Source organism: Pogona vitticeps, chromosome 11, assembly GCF_051106095.1.
Source record: "Pogona vitticeps strain Pit_001003342236 chromosome 11, PviZW2.1, whole genome shotgun sequence".
NCBI lineage: Eukaryota > Metazoa > Chordata > Lepidosauria > Squamata > Agamidae > Pogona > Pogona vitticeps.
Window position 1 is genome coordinate 3694576 of NC_135793.1, and position 18981 is coordinate 3713556.

The following is an 18981-nucleotide window of genomic DNA, read 5'->3' on the forward strand; positions in this document are numbered from 1 at the left end:
ACCTCAGATATTTTATTTTATTTATTTATTTATTGCATTTATATGCCGCCCATCTAGACATAGTCTAATCTATGCAGATGATACCACTCTGATGGCAGAAAGTGAGGAGTAATTAAAGAACCTCTTAATGAAGGTGAAAGAGGAGAGCGTCAAAAATGGTCCGAAGCTCAACATAAAAAAAAACTAAGATCATGGCCACTGGTCCCATCACCTCCTGGCAAATAGGAGGGGAAGATATGGAGGCAGTGACAGTTTTTACCTTCTTGGGCTCCATGATCACTGTAGATGGTGACAGCAGCCACAATTTAAAAGACAACTGCTTTTTGGGAGGAAAGCAATGACAAACCTAGACAGCATCTTTAAAAGCAGAGACATCACCTTGCTGACAAAAGTCTGCATAGTCAAAGCTATGGTTTTTCCTGTAGTGATGTATGGAAGCGAGAGCTGGACCATAAAGAAGGCTGACTGCTGAAGAATTTATGCTTCTGAATTGTGATGCTGGAGGAGAGTCTTGAGAGTCCCTTGGACTAGAAAGAGAGCAAACCTATCCATTCTGAAGGAAATCAACCCTGAATGCTCACTGGAAGGACAGATCCTGAAATGGAGGCTCCAATTCTTTGGCCATCTCATGAGAAGACTCCTTGGAAAAGGCCCTGATGTTGGGAAAGTGTGAAGTCAAGAGGAGAAGGGGACGACAGAGGACGAGATGGTTGGACAGGGTCATCGAAGTGACCAACATGAACTTGACCCAACTCTGGGAGGCCGTGGAAGACAGGAGGGCCTGGCGTGCTCTGGTCCGTGGGGTCACGGAGAGTCGGACACAACTAAACGACTGGTTCCACAGTCCTATGAGCAGAGAAGTTCATAGTCAATGGTTTCCAAAGAGGGATAAGGTGGTACTAACAGCACCTTGAGAATAAGGGTTATTTTGGCCAGAACGGAGAAAAGAGTGGACCCCCTGCCCCTCTCAGCCCAGGCAGGACAACCCATCTCAGAGATGCTGCTGCTTTTTCAAGGAGGGAACAAGAGGGACGGGACCAGACCTGATAAATGCAGCCACCCACTGAATATTTCTTTCCATGTTCAGACCACAGGGGTATGTAGCTTTTCCAAGCTGCTCTCTGGATGAAACAGATGCTGACAGGCCATCAGGATCAGAGCCTTTTTTGGTCATTCTGCATGGCTGAGCTGGCTGACAGAGAACAGATTTAACCAACTCCCAGATCAAATATATACAACATGTTTCAAGCCTACAACGTCCGCTCCACACACCCAACTCCCAGTGCTAACAAACAACAATAATAAAAGAAAGGGATGGGATGAGATATAGAATGTGAAATGCACATCACTGGGTATCTGCAGCAATTAATACTGTCTGACTTTTTGTGGGTTCAGACCAGAAGTCCATTTGATCTACTCTTTTGGTCCCTACAATGACCAGTTGGAGGCTTCTAAGAAGCCCACAAGCAATATCCCACCAATGAATGCTGAGTTACCATACAGTCCTTGAGATGAGTTTTCACAGACCATTTTCTCTTTCTCTGGCCGTCTCAGCCTGTAATGACAAGCCCGATGAAGTGCTTTCAAACAGGACTCGGAAGTACACTTGCACTGTGACTTGGCTATAGACCTTGAGAACCGAGTTTTCTTTTAGTGGGTACTCGCCCACTTTAAACCCAAATGCTGCTCGTCACGGCATAAATTCACCCGCCATCGGCTGTGATGCCTTGCACCCCACTGTGGGAACCAGGAAGATCATGGCAGGGTCAGATCAGACCCTTCAGCAGGCAAATCTTTAGAACAGGAAAACACATCAGCGTTTAAGCTGTGCAATCCTCTTCCAGCAAACGCAAGGCCTCAATGACATTTGGAAAATCTGCCTGCTCTTTGTTTTTTTCCCCCACTGGTCAGTAGGGCAACAGCATCGCTCCTTGTTCCTGCCTCATATTTCGGCCATGTAACTCTGAAAGATCTCCCTCTCTGGAGGGGAAACCTTGTGAGATGGGGAAATGCCCATTTGCCTCAAGGCGTGATCTGTTCCTGAGCTATCCAAAGGCAAATGAAGCCGATGTTTAAACTCCTGATGGCCACCCACAAAAGAAGCCACGTTCATTGGCGAAAAAGACGCAAGACAGCAAAAGGGGGAGAACCTGGTGGGGACTTGGATCAGAGGAAAATTCGCAGGCAGACTTGTGTGTGTGTGTGTGTGTGAGAGAGAGAGAGAGAGAGAGAGATCAACTCCTGGATGGAGAGTGGGGGCAACTCTATCGATTTACGCTTCAGGATTTCCAGTTAAGGAACAAAGAAGGTTTTCAGAGGCGGAGAAAAGAGACTCCGATTTACGCCCGCGCCCTCCCCCTCCTCCTCCTCCAGGGAAAGCCTCTGGGTGAGTGGGGGGGACTGAAAGAGGGCGAGGCCGGCGGCCCCTCACCCCCCCCTCCACCGTTGGCCGACAAGCCAGGGGCGAAGGAAGGGACCACAGCATCCGATGCGCCTTTGTCCTGCGGAGTCGAGAATCCCGGAGGCGGCGAGCCACGTCCGTCCGGGCGGCGGGCAATCGGCCGGGAGGGAAGGCGAGAGCCAGGGCAGCCCCGGGCATCCCATGAACTGCAGCGACAGCCGCCGCCTCCGGCGCCTAGTGGCGCGGCTCTGGCGGGAGCTGCGCGGGGGCGGCTCTGGCGGGGCTCCTGCCAACGCCAGCCACGCCGCCCCCGCCGCCGAGGATGACGCCTACCTGTATATCCTGCTCATCATGATCTTCTACGGCTGCTTGGCCGGGGGCCTGATCCTGGCTTACACGCGCTCCCGCAAGCTGGAGTCGAAGCACGACCCTTACCATCTTTACATCGAGCGCGACTGGGCGGCGGGCGGCGCGGGCAGCCCCGGGGGCGGCCGAGGGAACACCCCGCCGGGGGCGGCAGCCACAGAGTTCCGCGACTCCAGCTTCGAGGAGCGAGAGCGAAGGGGCAGCGGAGACAGCCAGCCTCTCTAGGGGAGGAAGGGGAGATCCCCGACCCCCGGATCTTGACGCCTCCCGGAGCCAAAGCGCAACCTTCCAAGGCGCTTCCCGGAGCTGCCCCACGCGCCCGGTGGGTCCCAAACCGAGCAGAGCCGGACGAGCGATCGCCCTAACTGTGCAAGCTTCGGGATGCAACCAGAGCTTTCTCTCACTCGGGCGGAATTTGGAGATGTGGGGGGGAGAAGAAGGAAAGACGGTGGGCACGATCCCCCCCCACCCCGGAAGTTTGCATTTGCTGAGCGCAGAGAAGTTATTTTTTTAATGCTAACAAAAAACATAAAACATCAGAATAAAAAAATTCCCAGGCCATCATGGCTTTTTTCTGTGTTAGCTGTGGGATTTTCAGAACCCTAGTCCAAAACACCCAACTTTCCTAAATCTGGGCCATTGGAGACCCTCTTGAACAGAAGCCTTGCAGATTTATGGGGGGCTGGACTAGCTCAGGGCGGAAAGAAACGCGGAGGATGCAGGCAGAGTCAAGGGAAAAAAAGCCCTTAACATTAGACAGCACCTTTAAAAACTCATGATTTATCTCTACCCTGATTTGGAATAAAGAGCCCTTTGGAAGGCAGGCCTTAACGCTTCTTGGTGATGTGATTTGCAAGCCGCAAAAGCCCAATTAAAAATGGTTAATCCTTCCTTGTTGCAGAACGTTTTGTCGTTTCAAACAAAAGCTACTCTTATGTGCTAGCAAGCATTTAATTTATGCTTTTGTGGCCACCTGGCTCCTGCTGGCCCAGTTTTCCTTTTTAAAAGAAGATTTATTTTTATTTATTTATTCGATTTTTACCTGGCCCCTCTAGACAACGTCTACTCGGGGCGGATATATTTGGGACACATTTTCATTGAATTACTTACCATCCCTGCCCTCCTCACTGCCAGAGGGGGAAAAAGGGAAAAGACATGTATTTGCGAAGGCTTGCAACCTGTATTTTATGACAAGCCTTGGCTGGTTATGGATCAGCTCTGACATTAAGGGAAAAGTCCCCCCCCCATCTAGAGTTGCCAGCAGCTGTGCTGGTCATAAATTGTCCAAGGAGGAGGCCAGCTGTCTGCTGACGCTTTTGGAAACAAAGGGCGAGCCACCATGTGGAGGCGGAGTGGGCCAGGCAACGGAAACAAAGCCGAGGCATGGTTGAATGGAGTCCCTCCTCCCTGGCAGGGTGGCCACGTGAAAAAGGGGACAGGGCTCCTGAACCTTTAATCGATGTGTGGAGGAGGGAAGCAAGCTAGTTGCTCAAGGTCCCTGTTGAATTATGGGAGCATGTAAACTATAACTGAACCTCTGAACCCCATTCCAGCAGATATTTTAATCTTTTAATTGTATTTTAAATCATATATTGTTTAATTTATCTTTTAACATTTAACATTGTGTTCTTAAATTGTGTGAATTTTAATGTGGTGAGCCGCTTTGGGTCCCTTGTTGGGAGAAATGCGGCATAATTAACAACAACAACAACAACAACAACAACAATAATAATAATTCCAAACCTCGTATTCCTAGCAGCTAGCCTTGTGGTCAAACTTCTTTGTCCTGCCTCGACTGAGTAGCTCAGCATACTTTTCTAGCAACAGTGTCTATGTATGTGTTTAAATTGATACAAACCCAAATGAGATTATGATGATAATGCCACATTCGTTTTTTAAAAATCACATAAAATTAAAAGCTCACAACCGCAGGGGATATGTTTTTGAAGGCTGTTTTATAAAGCTCGGTCTTCAGTAGTTTCCTAAAAGTCAGAAGCATCAGAGCCTGGTGTACCTCAGATGGAAGTTTATTCTACAGAGTAGGGGCCACCATTAAGAAGGCCCTTTTCGAGTATTGTTCAAACCTCCTCCTCTTGTCATTCAAAATAGCTTGAGATGGCTTCAATGGACAATTAAAATTAGAGATGGGCATGAACCAGTTCGTCCCAGTTCGTAAAGGCACAGGGGCTGCTGCTCTTCCCCCCCCCCGTCTCCTCAGCCTCAAACAGCCCCTCATCAGGCCCTGCTTGCTTGCTTTTCCCACCTCCTCGGCTAACCTCCTGACCAGGAGCAAGAGCACAGACTTCTCTGCCCCACCCTTATTGTTTGAGTGACAGATCAGCCAAGGGCGGGGGCGGGGCAGAGAAGCCTGAGCTCTTGCCCAGACCGGGAGATCTGTTGGGAGACCACGGAGGCTGAACCTGGTGAGTGGCTGATGGAGCCGGAGGCTGGTGCCTTTATGAAATGGGATGAGCCAGTTCATGTCTATCTCTAATTACGATCCATTAGCAGGTTTGCCTTGTCATTAGAGATGGGCACAAACCTCAGTTCAGAGGTTAGTGCCAGTTTAAACACCGGAGTCCAAGAGGTTATTTTAGCCATTTCAGCTTGTAGACTGAGTCAATGGGCAAACACACGGCTTGTTAGGGATATGTGGGAATTCTAAACAATTCTGAACAATTTTTTGAGGCCTTGTTTGCAAAGACAGCGTTTCGCTCCATATCAAATAAGGTGTGTACAGGAAATGAGATATGGCAGTGGTGGCAAACCTTTTTGGGCTTGCGTGCCCAAACTGGGGGGAGGGAAAAACAGTGGGCGGTGTGCCGCTGGGGCAACAGCAGCATTGGTGGACCCAGAGGATCTGAAACCAGAAGTGGTGGCGGAAGGGGGAATCCTGGCACGGTGGTGCCAGCACCAGTTGCTCCGGATCCGCCTGCTGAAGCGCCACCACTGGCTACAGCAGCCTCCTGAGGTTTGGCTGCGCAGGGGCTGGGGCAGGGGGAGTAGCGATCTGGCGACCTATGGCTCGCGTGCCAGTGGAAAGGGCTCCGCGTGCCAGCTGTGGCACGCGTGCCATAGGTTCGCCATCGCTGAGATATGGTGTGAATCCCTGGAATGTATACTCTTCCCAAGCACAGCTGGCACTAGAGATGGGCAGAAACTGCTGGTTTGGTGGGGAAGGGAACCCGGAGTCACAGATGCAGAACATCTGTGTGTCTGAAGAACGAACCGTCACAAATGGCTATGATCTACAGATGGTGCTGATTCATTTTATTGGCACCAGGTTTTACGGAGCTCAGCTCACTTCTACAGATGCAAACTCTGAAGGCCGGTGCCAAATAAAGCATTTTCAGTCTTTCGGGTGCAAGAAAACTGGGTTTCATTCTGGATGGGAAGCTATATTAAAATATTTCACACTGTTCTTCAGGTGCATATACTTTTTAGGATTTACTGCAAGCAAAAAGTCATTCAGCTCCAAAGTTAAACATTCATATTTGCAATAAGATTTATTTACACGTTCCACCTGATTTTAGCAATACACAAAAGCATTATTCTATCACATAAAATTCCTAATACTACAAAGAGAAACAGTTACAAACACACAAAGTCAAACCAAAAAGAAAAACAGGATAAACTCCGGATTTAGATCCTACTGTCAAGATTGCTTCACATTAATAATGCAACTGAGCTTTTAAATAATGAACATTTCTGCTCAACCCCTTCGCAGCTGAGTTTAGCAATAGACAGAAGCATTATATTCTCCACACACAGGACTAACAGCACAAAGTCAAACAGCAACGCCAAAAAACCATCAAGATAAAGAAATAAAGCACAGGTTTAAATGCTGCCGCCGTAATTGCTTTAATCATGTAACTAAGGCTTTTAATAACAACTGTTTCTGCTCTACCACTTAAATCTATTATTTAAAAAGGTTACAATCCTGAGCTCTAGTTGTATCACTATACCCATAATGGACTGAGTAGGATCACCAGGCAGAGGCTTCACTAGCTTACTTTAAGTCACAGAGTCTGTCCTATTCTCTAATTTTCTTTTCCTGGGTGTTTAAAAAGCAGTAGTGCAGTGTTCACTCACCATCAGTGGTAAGTGTCTTCCAAATTAAGTAACAATTCACCACCGCCCCGAGAGACCACCCAACGCTATCTTTACCTGAACTATATCATATAAAAGAACCACTATAGATTACACATTCCCCCATCTTTATTTCTCAAGGATTCTCACCAACCGAACACATTCACAACAGGGTTTTCGACAAGATGCCAGTTCACTGTGCCCTCCTCACAGAATACATATGCCAGCCCCAAACATCCAGCTGCAGAATCAGTGGGGACGGGAAAGGGTCCCATACATGAATGCCTGTTAAGGATAAGCCCTCCACAGATATGCTGGTACGTGTGATATACCCCAAACAACACTGCCTTTAAGGCAGCACAGCTAACAAAACACATTGATGTCGGGAGATGGGGTCAGGTAATCTCACCCTACAACTAAGTCGCATGTCCTTTCAAGGCACGATGGGGAAACTGGCCATTGCGCCTCCCAGTGTGATAATAAACCTCACAGAATGGGCTGTGAATCTCGCTGCTTTTCCATGCCTCTGAAGTTTCCTTTTGCTCCGCTGGAAGGTGAGTCGTGGAGAGGTAACACGAGTCAGATCTGTCAACGGCTGCTCCAGAAGAATTGTTCAGCTAAGTTGGATACTGCTGTTTTAAACATACCGTAAATCTTCTGGCTCTAATTTTTGTTTGAAGGGGGAAGGGCACGTGAAAATTCAAAAAGCAACAGAGGAGTCCCATAACTGAAAATGGGTTTGGACAGTGCACCAGTGGAACAGAGGGAAAGGGGAGTGCAGAGGGTGCTGGGCACTTCCTTCTTCCACACTGTTTTCAAAACAGGATAAAAGCATTGTTATAGGTGTGATGAAGGGACAGAAAAGGAAGGGACAGGTAGCTGGTGGAGGTTCCTTCACCAACATCACATCCTAAGCTGCTCAAGAGTGTTCTGCTCTTTCATGGTGAAAGGGAAATTATAAGAAAGAAAGATAAAACACCAGCCAGCTAGAGAAGGATTCGCCTTGCAGAGGTTCGGAAGACAGAACACTTCCTCCTAGCCTGGCTTTCTCCTCTTCTACATTAAAAAAAACCACTGACATTCATTTAAATCTGATTTTTTCTTTTAAATCAACTGTTTCCAAGCGACAGCAATTTGAAACCACAACAAACTCAGCCTAGAAATGCAACACACCACCAGAGGGTTGCTAATTTTTGATCAGCCCCCAGATATACACCTACCCGTTCGCACCCCCTACCCCTACAAATTACTTCTGTTCAGAAATATCATCTTCAAGCGCTTGAACACGCTCCAGAATGAAAGAACCACATGCACATGTCCATCTGTGTGTCACATTTTAATTTCCCACGGAAGCAAAAAATATTTGTGACGGACGGGAGTTGTATTATCATATCACAAAGGGACTGAGTGACCCACTTGGTCAAAGACAGAATGCTAACACAAGGAAGACATTTTCTCCCATCCAAACGCCAACATAAATCACCAATATAAATAAACTGGAAGAGTGTCTCCTTTTGAAAGATGTCAAATAGAACCTGGAAGGCACAGGGGGTTCTGCAGTTATAGGATTAGTTTTGGCATAAAACCAGCAGCTTCTGACCGGCTGAAGCGCTTCAGAAGATGCAGCAAGAGAAAGGCAGTATTCCGTATCTAGCATGTGGTCCTCCCAAAAGCCATGTATCTGGTAGAAAACATCTACCTGCTGTTGCCCACTAAGTAGGCCACTCCTGAAAGCGGAAGCAGTCACTCATGATTTTCCACACCGTGTTATTGTTTGTGGTCTGTGCCGTTAGCAAGAAGTTTTGATTGAAGAATTGTTGCTTATTCCCATCAAATTTGACCGTGCCGCACGTCACCACCAGGACAGTGGTTTGGTTTTGGGTCGCTTGCTCTGCAAGAGACAGAATAAATGATACTGAAAGCTATGGAATAGCTTGGGTCCAGACTATTTGAAGGATCGTCTCATCCCATATGAGCCTTCTCGGCTTTTAAGGTCTTCTGGGGAGGCCCTTCTCAATGGCTGCTCCCATGCTTTGGAAGAAGCCAGGTTGATCCCCTTCCTCGTGACCTCCCTCTTCAGGCAGGCTTGTCTCTTAATTTACACATTTTCAAATGTTTTTAAATGTTATTTAATCTTGGTTTTTAATGTTATTATAGGTTTAATTGTTTTTTCATGGGATACTTATATCATATTCTAAAACTATGTTTATCTGTTGTGAGCCATCTCGGGGAAGAAGGTGGCATATAAATAATATATATTGCAAAACAAAATAGTTCTGTAACATCTTACTTGCACAAAAAACGCTAACAAACTTCCCAACTGACAGAGGCTGTGTGTGTGTGTGTGTGTGTGTGTGTGTGTTTCAAACAACTTGATAGGTGAAGTAACATAAGCCTGAAATAGTTTGGTTAGTAATGTTCTTTAGAAAAATCACCTCCCATGACCCAGAGGTGTAGGTCAACCCCCACCTCCCATGCTCAATTAGGCTAGGCCACTGGTTCTTAACCTTGAGTTACTCAGGAGTTTTGGACTGCAACTCCCAGAAGCCTTCACCACCAGCTGTGCTGACTGGGGTTTCTGGGAGTTGCAGTTCAAAAGCATCCGAGTAACAAAGGTTAAGAGCCACTGGGCTAGGCAAAGAGCCATTTCAACGTACTATCATTAATCTAATCAAAATTTAAAAATTCAAATGAAGGGTCCCCTTCTGACTTAAAAAAAGCTTCATTTAAAAAAATATTACATTTTGCTAGAATGAGGTACTTTTACAGGCAAACATTCTCCAGAGGTACAATTCTATGGCATGGGGGGAATAAGGCATATGTGTATATGTAAATAGGATCAAATACAACCCTATTTAAGTTTCTAGAAAGATACAGGAGGACTCCCATATCCGAGGAATAGTATCTGTGGTTTCACTTATCCAGGGTCTGAAAATATTTAAAAATATGAAGAGATAAAAACAGAAATATGCATTCCCAAGATGTAATAACTACTAGAGAAAGCCAGAGATCATGCTATAATCCATGGCTTTTAACATCTGCAGGGGAGGGGGGCTTTGGAACTGATCCCCTGTGGATTGGGGGGGGGATTTCCTATCCATGTAAGGTGTAGTTTAAAAAGTCCAAAGAAAAGGCTTTTACAATATTTTCATCTGGCACAATTGCACTTTCCACAATGTGAAATGATAAGCAGTTGATCCATCTTTAGAATCCAGCAATCTTTTGGTTTGTATGCTGCCTTACCATGAACAGGCTGACAATCAAACATGTTAACTTGAAACTCGCTCGATGGCAACATTTCAAAGAACTTTGCAACTGCTTCCTGCCCAGACACTGCATTTCCATTCCAAACGAGCACTGCATTCTCTGTGTAGAGTCTAGTTAACACCTGAAAAACAACAAAGAGTGTTACACTGAATTTAAGAAGGAACTGTGTTTTAGGTGTGTGTCGATTCTAGTGTGAAACGTGCTCTCTCTCCATATTTATTTAACTTTCTACTTCCCTTTATGAGAGATGTGAAGGGGTTTAGTCCCTTGGATCTAACAAGTCTACTCTGTGTGGAATGAACAACCTGGATTTCGCTCATAGTGATTTACACAGATCGTTTGCTGCCCTGAACTTCTAAAAGGAAATGTCTGAGAGAAGCTGTAACTCAGTGGAAAAGTACATGCTTTGAATGAAAAAGGTTCCATGTTCAATCCCCATACCTCCAAAGAGGGCTGAAAAAAACCTCTACAGAGCAGCTGCCAGTCAAAGCTGACAAAATATAAGCATGATCAGCCAAAAGCTTGACTCTGTGTAAGGCTACTTCCTATATCCTGAATTAAGAAGAAAAAGAAGCAAAATAGTGGGCTCAGATGTGTGCTTTGAGAAAAGAAGCAAACTACTGTCAACACACGAAGCAGAAAAAACGTTGGGAACCTACATACCCCTCGCCTTTTGTCCATGGTCTCATAGTAAATATTTGCAAATTCTTCAGCAGCTCTGCAGGCTTGATCCACGTAGGTTTTGAAGTCCTGGACGAAACAAGATGCAGAGAAACAAAGCCCCTCAGCAGAATGCTAGGAAATCAAGATTTAGACAAAGCAATTCTTTTCTGTCAGGCCCTAAGAGAAATAACTGTTGCATCATCTAGGGGCCAGTTTGATAAGCAGGTAGAAGACTGGCCTATGGACTCATATTCCACCCACTTGTTAAGACAGATGTATTACTCTTTTAAAAAAATCACACTGGGACACCAAAGACCTCATACAAGAGCAGATACATTTCCACCACCCACCGTCTTTCTATCTTATCATCTAAAGGAGAGCCCTGTTAAGAAGCATAAGCAATGTGAGGGAACAAGTCTCAAGTTACAGCCAATCCTGGATATAAATTTAAGAGCTGCAGAGCTGGAAGTGACCCCGTGGATCATCAAGTCCAACTCTAACCGTGGTGGAATCAAACTCCTAACCTCTGGCTCTGCAGCCGGAGACCCAAACCACTGAGCCATTCGTCCAGCTTATAATGATGTGCCATCAAGTCAATTCTGATCTATGTTCTGATCTATAAATTTCTGATCTATAAATTTCAGAGTTTCCTAGGTAGAGAGTACTCAGAAGTGGTTTCTCCTTCCCTTCTTCTGTGGGCATTTCTGGGGACCGTGCAGCTGGCCCAAGGCTACCCAGCCTGGCTCTTTCTCTCAGGAGGCACAGAGGGGGAACCGAACTCCCCAACCAGAGACCTAAACCGCTTGTGTGGTGGCAGAATTGACAAGGTCAGCACAGAAGGGCTTGAACAGGACCTCCGAGTCCAAAAGCCATTCGCCTCAGCCTCACCAAACACAAAGCAAAAGAAAGAAAGAAAGTCGTGGAAAAGAAGCCCGAAAGGCTCCCGGCCTCTTCCTGCCTCCCCGCCGACCCCTCACGCCACCCGACCACGTCTGGCCCGAGGCCGAGCCATCCGAGGCCCAGCCCCATTCTCAGCCCCGGGGGCCCTCCAGGGACTACAGTTCCCATCCAGCAAGGCCACCCGCCAGGGACGGGTGGGCGTTGTAGTGGATGGAACCCCTCTGGGGCCTCTTGAACCCCGGCTCCCGGCCGCCCCCCGCTTTTCCCCGCTTCCTCACCACGGCGGAGGCCATGCAAGCGGCGTCTTTCGGGGCCCGAACCCCGGGAGGCTCCGCCACGCCAGGCAGCCGAGGGACCAAACCACGCCAGGAGCTCAAAGACCCGCAAGCCGGAAGCGGATGGGCGCCCTTCGGCAGGGCTCCGCCCGCTGCTTCCGGCTTGGGGGTCCGTCGCCCCAACCGTTCCGGGGAGCAACACGGGGACCCGCCAGGACCGTTCCACCTCGACCCGGGGGGTTAAGATCTCGAAACGGAGGAATAAAGCATGGCAGAAACAGACGGGCACCGCCCCCGGGAGCTCCTTTCGTGCCTCTAAACCGGACGCCGCGCCCTCGTTTCCAGACGAGAACGTGCGGCTTGAAGGCATGGTGGCGAAAGGAAGGCTTGTAGCATAGAGTTAGGACGGCTAGAGCGGCACGCCCGGACCTCATGGCGGCTTTCCGCAGGGACCGGAAGCTGGGTCTGGGCGTTGCTATGGAGACGAAAGGCGGGAGGGAACGGCGGGGGGTGGTCGGTCTTCCATCCTCTTGCTTTTCAGGAGAAGGGGGGTGAACGTCGGAAGGGGAGGCGAGGGTCGGGTCGGGGGTCCCTTGATGAGTTCACTGTTCGCCTTGGAAGCAGAATGGCAGGCTAAACACGTTGACCATAAAGGAATACATACATATAGAGTAGACTTTGTCTAAAAGGGCGGGATAGAAATCTAAAAAATAATAAATAAATAAATAAATAAATAAAATAAAAGAAATCTATCCCGCCTATGTTTATACGCCCGCCCGCACATGTCTGTCTATTTGCATCTCACACACACACAAAAAATAACTGTCCACAAATGTGTGCCACGTTTCTTCGATAAAAACGAGATTACAAACAAACAAACAAAAAAAGTTGAATTGCAAACTCAAGTCAGAGGTGGAGGTTGCGGGTGCAGCCAGGGTGCAAACCTGGCTTATTTTTGCGATTTTTTTAATAAGTCAAAGATATACCTTCAGGCACTCTTTCCCAGAATAACTGTTGGTCTGAGAGGGGTTTCTAAATGAATGGTGGTGCTCTGTTGTTTTAAATGTGCTTTAGCATTGACTTCATTACTGCTTTTAATGTTTAATTCTTGTTTGATTCTTTTAAAATACAGTATTTGCATACCTACTGTTTTTAGATTCTACATGTTGTCTTTTTAATGATGTAAGTTGCAGGCTCAAGTCAGAGGGAGCAGCTTGGATTCTTTTTAAAGAGAAAAATATTTTAAATAAAATAAAGAAATAAATGTGCCCATGCCCAGGGTGGTAGTAGTGGACAGTGTGGCAGATTAGGAGACCCAGGTTCAAATCTCGGCTCAGCCATGGAAACTCATTGGGAAAGTGGAACTGGAAAAGCCATTCTGACTTACCTTGAAAGCCCTATTTGGGTCGCTTTAAGTTGATTCTGACTTGGCGACACATAACACACACTTGTGTAAAGGAGCACACAGCTTTTTCCACTTCCTTCCCTCCCCAGGTTATATAGTGGTTAGAGCAGCTTCTCACACACACCCTTAGAGCTCTCAATGTGTGGAACTATTGCTGCCATCATCATGGCCCAAATGAGACCAAACGGTCTGTCATCAATGGAAGACACTCACTTAGGAAATAAGGGGTTAGAATGACTGATTCGGGACCTCGGCTTTCTTTGCAGGCTTGTACTGAGGATCAAATGGAGGGAGGATCAATTACATTTGAATTTTGAAAGAGGGACTTGTGTTCTTCTCTCCCGCGGAAACGAAAGTGCTGCGGGACTTTTAAAACCAATACAGTACCAAGGTCTTAGTAAGATCTGTGGATCACAACCGATTTTTTTCAGTGTTCTTCTGGCTGGACAAGTGGAAGTCAGATAGTAAAGCCACAAAATACACACTGAAATGTATTTTCTACTCTGAAAGCTGCCACGGTACCTAGGCTTTAATGCTTGTTTCTGCTACATATATCACATTTAGCTTGTTGGCAAATGTATTTGTATAAAATGAAACTTCACCACCGGTACTGTACAAAGTTTCTGGTTACAGCAGGAGTTCTCTTCATCACCTGGAATCACAGAAAGTTATTAGCAGGTGATATTATATTAACATTATGTTAAAACATCCAAAATCTGCAGCAACTTTACTTTCCTGTTTTATTTATAAAAACACTTACAAGCTCTGTGCAACACTATCTATATAATACATAGCAGAAAGCAATCTGGCTAAATTGTTTTAGATCAGTTGTTCTTTCCTAGCAATCTTCAAGGGCAGCCCCATGTAGAAGGCGTGGCAGCAATCAAAAGGAATGAATCACCAACATATGGATCGTTCATGCCAGATCTATGGTTACTTGAAAGGCCACAAATTCATTACCAGTATTTCCTTATATTGTCTTCTTTTTCTCCCACTGTTGCCTTTTATGAACCTGCAGAGGGCACAATAGGACTCTGTACGGCTAGAAAAGAGAGCTGCAAACGTCAGGATATTATATATTTTGAGGTTTTTTTTAAAAATGAGAAAAATATATTATAATTCCTTAGTGACAAATAAATGGAGATGAGAAGGAAAGAAAGCACATAGCCCTGGATTATCTGACCCCCAAATATGGGGAGGTCAGCTCCAAGATACTGTAATCAGTCTTTTTCTTCTTTCACCTAACTCTATCATTTTTCATTAACTATTGTTCAAGGCTAACTATTTATCTCTGGTCCATAGGGTCACGAAGAGCCGGACATGACTAAACAACAACAAACTATTTATCTCAGTTTTGATTCTGTGCCTTTAATTGTGCTCTGATTAGTGGCAAATAGCAACTGAATCATTTCCATCATTTTGAGAAATCATAGTATTGATGAAGGTGATAATAACAATCACACCATAACTATGCATAATGCTCTCAGAGTGACATGCAAAACAATAACTAGTTGGTTTGTGTAATCACCATCATCTTTGAACTGCAGAGCTGAAAGGGACCCTATGCATCGTTAAGTTTACCCCCTGTCAAGGAGGCATAGTGGGGAACTGATGCGTTTATGGATTTTAAAGGAGTTTTTCTGTGCCATGTTTCTGAAACCCGCTGAAGCAGTACAGAAAAAGATTCAAAACCAAACAGCAGTCCCAAGAAAACTTTTTTTAAAAAAACCATTGAAACTACGAGAACAGTTTTAGGAAAGCAGCTAAGAGGATGCGTCCTGCACCCCTTCATGAATAAAAAGAGAGATTCGGGGAGCAATTGGACCTCCTGAAAGAATGTGTTCCAGAGTTTACTGTTCTTTGTGCTACAAAAATAAGCATGGGGGTGGGCAGGATGTTGTTTTTATACATTTCAATAGCGACTGCCACAAAGAGGGCCGTCTCTCCGCACAAAGGGATCATAGAATCTCACACTGGAGAAGACACTCATTACATCATAGCTTGTCTCACTCCCAGGAGGACAGGATTGTTCCCCGCAACAGATTAATAGTACCATTCGCCAGCAAGTGTTGCCAGCAAACAGACGATCCATTCTCTTGCTCACCAATATTGTGGAAAGCGAGAATATTGTTATTTTAACAAGGAAATTAATTTTTTGTTTGTTTGTTTTGCTTTATCGACAGAAGGCTGTTCTCTCAAAACAAAATCTTCCAGCCTCCTTCTCAGTTGTCCCTAAGTTAAGATTTGACTTTTTCCTCTAGCGCTATGCTTCTTGAGAAAGAAGAATTCTCACTCGGCATTTAAACAATGCCCATTTCTCATTTATTTATCTTATTTTGTTCCATTCACCTCTTGCCTTTCCCTTCAAGCAACTCACGGTGGTTTGTCTGCTCTAGCTGAATCATCACACCTGTGCCTCCAGAACAGCTAGTGATCTTTGTTGCCGAGTGAGGATTTGAACCCAGGTTTTTGCAGTCGTTGTTTAAGACTCTAACCGCTACCCCTCATTTGAGGGCTAGGTTTAATACCCAGGTTTACAAAACACACGCTGATCTGAGTGCTCCATGTTCAGTAGTAAATTAGCAAAGCTCAGAAACCAAGGAGTAGATTTGGTGGCTCACATGTTGACATTCACAATTTTGGACTTCTGCAAAGTTCCATTGGTCCTAATAAAAACCATTGCCCGTTAGTTTCAGGCTGAGTTATTCCATAAGCATTTGAACCTTGGACACATGGGGAAACCTGTTCTCGCAACCCTAAACCTGCAGGGATTTTGACCTTTGCTCTATATGCGCTCCCTCAAATTCCTGTCATTCCAGAGGTCCAGGAATGCAACCACATTTGGTAAACAGCTTTACGAGTCTTTAGGAGGAAAACAAGGGCTAAGAGAGGATCATTCAATAGGTGCGGGACTCCATGAGGAGTCAGGGGCAGAAGAAGTGGGGACGTTAATGTTAGGAGTACGATTCCAGAATCCCCCAGCCACCAGAGGGAACAGCCAGTCTCCGATCAGAGCAGAAAATAGCTAAGGACTGCATTGTCCTCAGACAAACGTGTAAATACAGATTGTATTGAATGTACCGTATTTTTCACTCCATAAGACGCACCTTTCCATAAGACGCACCAATTTTTTAGGAGAAGAAAACAGGAAAATATAATCTGTTTTCTTCTCTCCATAAGACGCACAGACGTTCCACCCCCCTGTTTTGTGGGGGGGGGAAGTGCGTCTTATGGTGCGAAAAATATGGTATGTACTTTTGGGGGATGTGGATGGCGTGGCAGGTTAACCCACTGAGCCACTGGGCTTGTCGATCAGAAGGTCGTCAGTTCAAATCTACGCGATGGGGTAAGCTCCTATTGCTTGTCCCAGTTCCTGCCAGCCTAGCAGTTCGAAAGCATGCAAACGCAAGTAGATAAATAGGTACCACCACGGTGGGAAGGTAATGGCTTTATATGCCTAGTCATGTCGGCCACATGACCACAGAAAGCTTCTATGGACAAACACCAACACTTCGGCTTACAAAGAGGGATGGGCACTGGCCCCTAGAGTCGGACACTACTGGACTTAATGGTCAAGGGGAACCTTTCCCTTTATGTACTTTTGAGGTGACCATAGGATGGAGCAAAGGGCAGGCGACAGTGTGGAGCAGCATCCCCCAAAGACTCCTTATAGCAGATCTAGCATTTGTAGGTTTAAAACTGTTAAATAAAGGCAGTGTGCAATTAAAAATGGGGGAAAGGGGAACGGAAAGTATCCATACCTTATCAGGAATACACTGAGCAGGTACCAAAAGAGGAGATGGACACTCTCAGCTTCCAGGGAAGCACAAGTTATCCCCAAACACTCGCTGAGATGCTAGGGAGGGTCCCTAAGTGAGGTCACCAGGTTACCCTCCCTTTAAAGAAAAGAAAAGGCAAAAGTTAGTCACACACACACGTGTGTGTGTGTGTGTGTGTGTGTGTATCATTAACTTTTATATCACTAAATATATATATTTCCAAGTGGCAGAGCACTGATTCGGCTTGCTGAGCAACCAATTTAACACTGAATTATAAGGACTGTTTTTTAAAAAAGAAACCTTTGCATTCTCCCCTGCCTCTGTCTCCGTAGGGGGAGTGAGAGGAAGATTTACATTTCTTAGTAAGTGGCTAGATTGTGCACTGGCTTAAGCAAAGGGACAGCTAAGCCATCCATTTGGGTTTCGTAGCGGCAATCACCAATTCTGGAATGGAAGCATAAGACAGCAGTCCTGCCTGTGCTAAAACGCCCGCCCACAAACCACAGTTGCGCCTGCCAGGGACCTCTCTTCTTCCTGTCATCTACGGGCTGTAGGTGGGAAAATAATTCTGCCGAAAGTCATTCAGCTGGGGAGAACACAGCTAGGAGGTGTTGAGCCAAAGCAGCCATCGGGATGAGGAGTTAAGCACCCCGGTGTCCTGTGCTTTTCCTGCTTCTCTGTGGTGTACCCTTCCCTCCGCCAGCCTGATGGCCAAAGAGGAAAAGCTGAGGGGAATTATAATGTGAATGCTGGCTGTCAAAGGTGCAAGTTTGATGGGGACACGGGAGAGGGCCTTCTCTGTGGCTGCTCCCAGACTGTGGAACTCCCTCCCACTGGAGATCAGGCTGGCCCCATCTTTGCTCTCCTTCCACAAGCAAGCAAAGACCTTTCTCTTCAGGCAAGCCTTCCTTCGGTCACTAGCTACCTTGCGTGTGCTTTTGAGTTGGACCGTTCTGCTTCACTGCTTTGAATGTGGTTTTGGTGTTGCTTTTGTTTACCGAAGTCTCTTAGTGTGGTAAATTGTATGAACCGTTTCTGTGCTTCTATGCTTACTGCTTTTCGCTTTAAATATGGTCCTTCAGTGATGTAAGCTGCCTTCAGTCCTTTTAAAGGAGCAAGATGGGTTAAAAAACATGTTAAATAAACAACTCAATCAATCAATCAATGGTTCTCTCCTCAAGAGAGAACTCAAACATCCGTGTCAGCCAAGCAGGACCTCGTGTTCTTCTTGAGAACCGATTCAAAACCCAGCCTCCTCAAAACTCATGTCCAGAAATTGATCAAGCATTTACTCGGCATGGTTCCATGGCTTTGCAAACCCCCCACGCAGAAGCACTGCAAAGTCTCCATGTTTCGATGGCCATCTAGCTGTGAACGAACCACTCGCGGTCTGATGAGACATGACAGGAACATCAGCTACCAGCATGATGCTTTAGACTGGATAGTTTTTCTGTGACACATTTTGTTACTCACGTAGGGTTGTTTTTTTGAAGGGGGAGGGAGAATGACATTTAGGTGGCATCATTTCTGCATGTAATGGACTCACATCACAAGGTGTGCCGTGTGGTCGTGGCTGATAAAAGCACACCATCATAACCTGAAGGATTCCTAGTAAATCTTGGCTTGATTTCACCGAAGGTCTTGTGGCACCTCCAAGCAGAGAGCACCACTGGAAATTTTGGTCCCAAGGAGAAGGTTATAATTCCCCATCCCCAAAAGAAAGGCAAAATCTCACCGTGCCTTGAATTGCCCATGTTAACATCCTAACTTTGTAGCCAGGACCGGCCCTACCGTCGGGTAGTGGGAGGCAGTTGGTTGGTTTGTGACTTTATTTGA

The 18981-nt window shown here is 46.1% G+C and overlaps 2 protein-coding genes across 2 annotated transcripts; one reads left to right on the plus strand and one right to left on the minus strand.

Annotated features, from left to right (window-relative positions):
• Positions 1-2342: 2342 nt before the first annotated feature.
• Positions 2343-3124, plus strand: KCNE5 (potassium voltage-gated channel subfamily E regulatory subunit 5). Its single transcript, XM_078380787.1, has one exon. The coding sequence runs from the start codon at positions 2489-2491 to the stop codon at positions 2990-2992; it is 504 nt and encodes a 167-aa protein (XP_078236913.1). The 5' UTR covers positions 2343-2488; the 3' UTR covers positions 2993-3124.
• Positions 3125-6247: 3123 nt separating this feature from the next.
• Positions 6248-12129, minus strand: NXT2 (nuclear transport factor 2 like export factor 2). The gene is made up of 4 exons (XM_020784385.3): positions 11965-12129; positions 10787-10873; positions 10100-10244; positions 6248-8747 (listed from the first exon to the last, which is right to left on the minus strand). Exons 1-4 carry the CDS (start codon positions 11977-11979, stop codon positions 8569-8571), a joined length of 426 nt encoding a protein of 141 aa, XP_020640044.1. The 5' UTR covers positions 11980-12129; the 3' UTR covers positions 6248-8568.
• Positions 12130-18981: the final 6852 nt, after the last annotated feature.